This window comes from Bombina bombina, chromosome 9, assembly GCF_027579735.1.
Source record: "Bombina bombina isolate aBomBom1 chromosome 9, aBomBom1.pri, whole genome shotgun sequence".
In the NCBI taxonomy this organism is placed as follows: Eukaryota; Metazoa; Chordata; class Amphibia; order Anura; family Bombinatoridae; genus Bombina; species Bombina bombina.
Window position 1 is genome coordinate 128,095,264 of NC_069507.1, and position 3,692 is coordinate 128,098,955.

The following is a 3,692-nucleotide window of genomic DNA, read 5'->3' on the forward strand; positions in this document are numbered from 1 at the left end:
GTATGAGAGAATATGTGTGTGTGTGTGTAAGAGAGAGATAATCTGTATGTGCATGTGTAAGTATGAGAGAATCTGTCTGTGTGTGAGGGATCATCTGTATGTGTAAGTATGATAGCATGTGTGAGTGACAAAGCGTGTGTGTGTGTTAGACAGAGCATCTTTATGTGTAATTATGAGAGAGCATGTGTGTGCATATGTGTGTTTCTCGGGCGTATCATAGACAATGCCTCAACAGCCTCTGACCTCACTGCATGTCATTTTGACTCTCATACATGCTTTGTAAATGCGTGCCCCCTCGTGAAAAAAAAATGCCCCCCCATTTCATTCGTTCTGGAGCCGACCCTGTGACCCCTCTACGATATCACAAAGTATGGGGACTTTTTACTGTGGTATTTTAAAAATATTTGGCCTCAAATTGCAAAAATAGGAACATTCAAACAATTTCACTTGGGGATAAAAACAAAATCTCCCATTGTGCCACTAAATTTTCATCAGACCTATCTCACACAATGACCCCTCTATGATATCACAAATTATCAGGACTTTTTACTGTGGAATTTTAAAAATAACGGGCCCCAAATATCCATCTAATTAAAAAATAGGCACTTGCTAGCAATTTCACTTAGGAATAAAAACAAAATCTCCCATTGTGCCACTAAATATTCCCCACAGCTATCTCACACAATCACCCCTCTACGCAAAGTATGGGGACTTTTTACTGTGGGGTTAAAAATAACGGGCCCCAAATGTCCCTAAATATTCACTGCACAATGACCCCTCTACGATATCACAAAGTATGGGTAATTTTTACTTTGGAATTTTAAAAATATTAGTCCCCAAATGTCCTTCAAATTGCAAAAATAGGCACTTTACAACAATTTCACTTAGGGATAAAAACAAAATCTCCCATTGTGCCATTAAATTTTCACCACAGCTGCCTCACACAATGACCCCTCTTTAGTGGCACAATGGGGGATTTTGCTTTTATTCATACGTGAAATTTTTGGAAAGTGCCTATTTCCATCTTAATATGAGGAGAGTCCACGACTTCATTCCTTAGCTGTGGGAAATACAGAACCTGGCCACCAGGAGGAGGCAAAGACACCCCATCCAAAGGCTTAAATACCTACCCCACGTCCCTCATCCCCCAGTCATTCTTTGCCTTTCGTCACAGGAGGATGGCAGAGAAGTGTCGTAAGATTCGGAGTAGTCTTATGGAGGGTAGTACTCCTCACTATGGGACTGGAGATTTAAAGGGACACTAAACCCAAACATTTTCTTTCATGATTCAAGTACAGAATACAATTTTAAATAACATTCCAATTTACTTCTATTATCTAGTTTGCTTCATTATTTAGCTATCCTTTGTTGAAGAAATAGCAATGCACATGGGTGAGCCAATCATATGAGGCATCTATGTACAGCAACCAATCAGCAGCTACTTAGCATATCTAGATATGCTTTTCAGCACAGTATATCAAGAGAATAAAGCAAATTAGATAATAGAAATAAATTAGAAAGTTGTTTAACGTTGCATGCTCTTTCTAAATCATAAAAGAAAAAATTTGGGTTTCATGTCCCTTTAAGTAGTCTTGTCAGCCTCTCAGTGAGAGCACTGACGAAAGTTAGGGTCTGGAAATGCAGGGAGAGTCTTTCTGCGAAACCATCCAGACTCATATTAACAACTCCTAAGCAATCAGTGTAGACGAGTTTCACTGCCTGCTTTTATCACTCAAGTTCATGTCAGGTGCGATGCAACAGACTGTCAATCTTGAGAGGCTGTGTTCTGTTCCACGGCGATGATTCTGATAAGATCGTTCTATTTTATCTCATATGATAACGTAGGAAGACAGCGTCACAGTGTGACTCCTTTATCTGTATAGAATCAAGGGTGAATATCTCCGGAAGGAGATTATTAAACAGGGGGGATTTTTTTTGCACATGTGACCCTTATGTTTACAAACCTTTAGCAAAGTAGTGTAACTGATACTAGAGATCTAATAAATCAAATGACCGTATTTACATACAAGCTGTACGTTTAATACTTTATTAAAAACTGCATCATTTACAAAGAAAATAAAAATTAACATTTAACTTTCAACAATCCTGTTATGGAGGCAACAATGTCATGAAGTGTCAAAAAAGTTGGGAAGGTGGGTCAGGGTAATTATGGTCTTGAGGGTCTCATTCCTGGTGGTGGGGGACCCCTCATTACAGGAGGAGGTGGTCTCATGCCAGGAGGTGGCATTCCCATGGGTGCTCCTCTGCCAGGAGGCATACCCATTGAAGGTCCCATAGGTGGCCTCATACCAGGTGGAGGTCCCATCATTCCTGGAGGGGGTGCACCTCGACCCATAGGTGGGAGTGATCCACCTCTGCCACCTGTTGAGTACTGTGTTGGGGCTCCAGCAATGCTGGATGTAGCTGCTGCTGCAGCCGCAGAGACATTGCCACGGTTCTGAGGGGTCATAACCTGTTGGGATAGCCCGCCAACACCACGTACAGGACCTGCTAAGCCAGCAGGTGCCTGTGGCATGGGAGAACCAGCAGGAACACCTCTTCCACCAGCTCTGCCCATTCCTGGTCCACCTGCAGCTCCTGCTAATGGTACCCTGGCAATTCCAGTATCTTTGGGTGGTGGGCCTTCTACAGTCATGGACACCAAGTTCTCACCACGTAATAAAACAAGTCAGAGCACTCTCTTCTCTTCACGCTCTGGCTGTTTTGAGTTCTTGGGCTTAATCTTTCTGAATTCATCACAGTCACACAGAATGAGGTTCATGTGTTTGTCAAAGGCTTTAAATGTCCCTATAAAAATGCGACCATCCTGCAGGATACAGCGCATCCTGAAGTCAATGTGCTGCAGCATCTTGCTGCTCTTTCCCACCGTCATGATTGCTCCGCGGATGCCGCTGATTCACGACCGATTCAGAGAAAGGAAAAAATTGCGCCTCCCAGGGTGGATTTATGCATGATTGCTTTATTATGTTTTATGCAGCAACATGTGTGAGATGAGGCTCTGGCAGATGTGGGAACATTCAGGTTTTACTTTCATTTTGGGAGAACGGCGCAGCCTGTTAATTTGGAGTGCTTCTATTCCTGCAGCAGGGGCGGTCCTGCATGGCAATCCATGTGACCGGGTGTGGCCCCATTATCTTCCTCTTTCCTTACCGTTGAAAAACAAAACAGAAAAGAAGGGCGCCTCCTAGTGTAGCCAATTTTTCATGAGTGAAATAAATAGAGTGCAAACATACTCACAATGTAAAAAGGCAGAGATAATGCCTAGGAGAACGGTCTGGGAACTTCACAGTGTCCCAGCAGACTGTGCACCGGACTATGGCTGCTCCTCCCAAAACAGAAAAAGTGTCTGTGATCTGGAAATTGTGAGAAAAACAAGAGGGCGACCCCTAGTGCAAATCAATTGAGGACATGAAATGGATATCTGCTTATGCTGACAAAGGAATACTCACAGATGGTATTGCACACTGTAGTGCAAATGGAGCGTACTAGGTATATTGTGGTGACCTAGTGCACATAAAGAGGAATTTTGTATATCAGTATTATTTTATACATATACGATTGAGATAGCTCAGAATGCCCATTTTTTCGTGATGTACCTTATTTTAGTTTTTATATGTCTATAGCAATTTGTTTATTATACTATACTAGGGATTACTTTTTATGCACATTGT

General features: G+C 42.3%; 1 protein-coding gene across 1 annotated transcript; it reads right to left on the bottom strand.

The window, feature by feature from the left end:
• Window positions 1–2,139: 2,139 nt before the first annotated feature.
• LOC128639563 (small nuclear ribonucleoprotein-associated protein B'-like) lies at window positions 2,140–2,952 on the bottom strand. The gene has a single exon (XM_053691697.1). The coding sequence runs from the start codon at window positions 2,654–2,656 to the stop codon at window positions 2,168–2,170; it is 489 nt and encodes a 162-aa protein (XP_053547672.1). The 5' UTR covers window positions 2,657–2,952; the 3' UTR covers window positions 2,140–2,167.
• Between the last annotated feature and the right edge of the window lie 740 nt (window positions 2,953–3,692).

Coding starts and splice junctions, on each gene's coding strand:
- LOC128639563 (XM_053691697.1), bottom strand. CDS start 2,656: ATGACTGTAGAAGGCCCACCACCCAAAGATACTGGAATTGCCAGGGTA.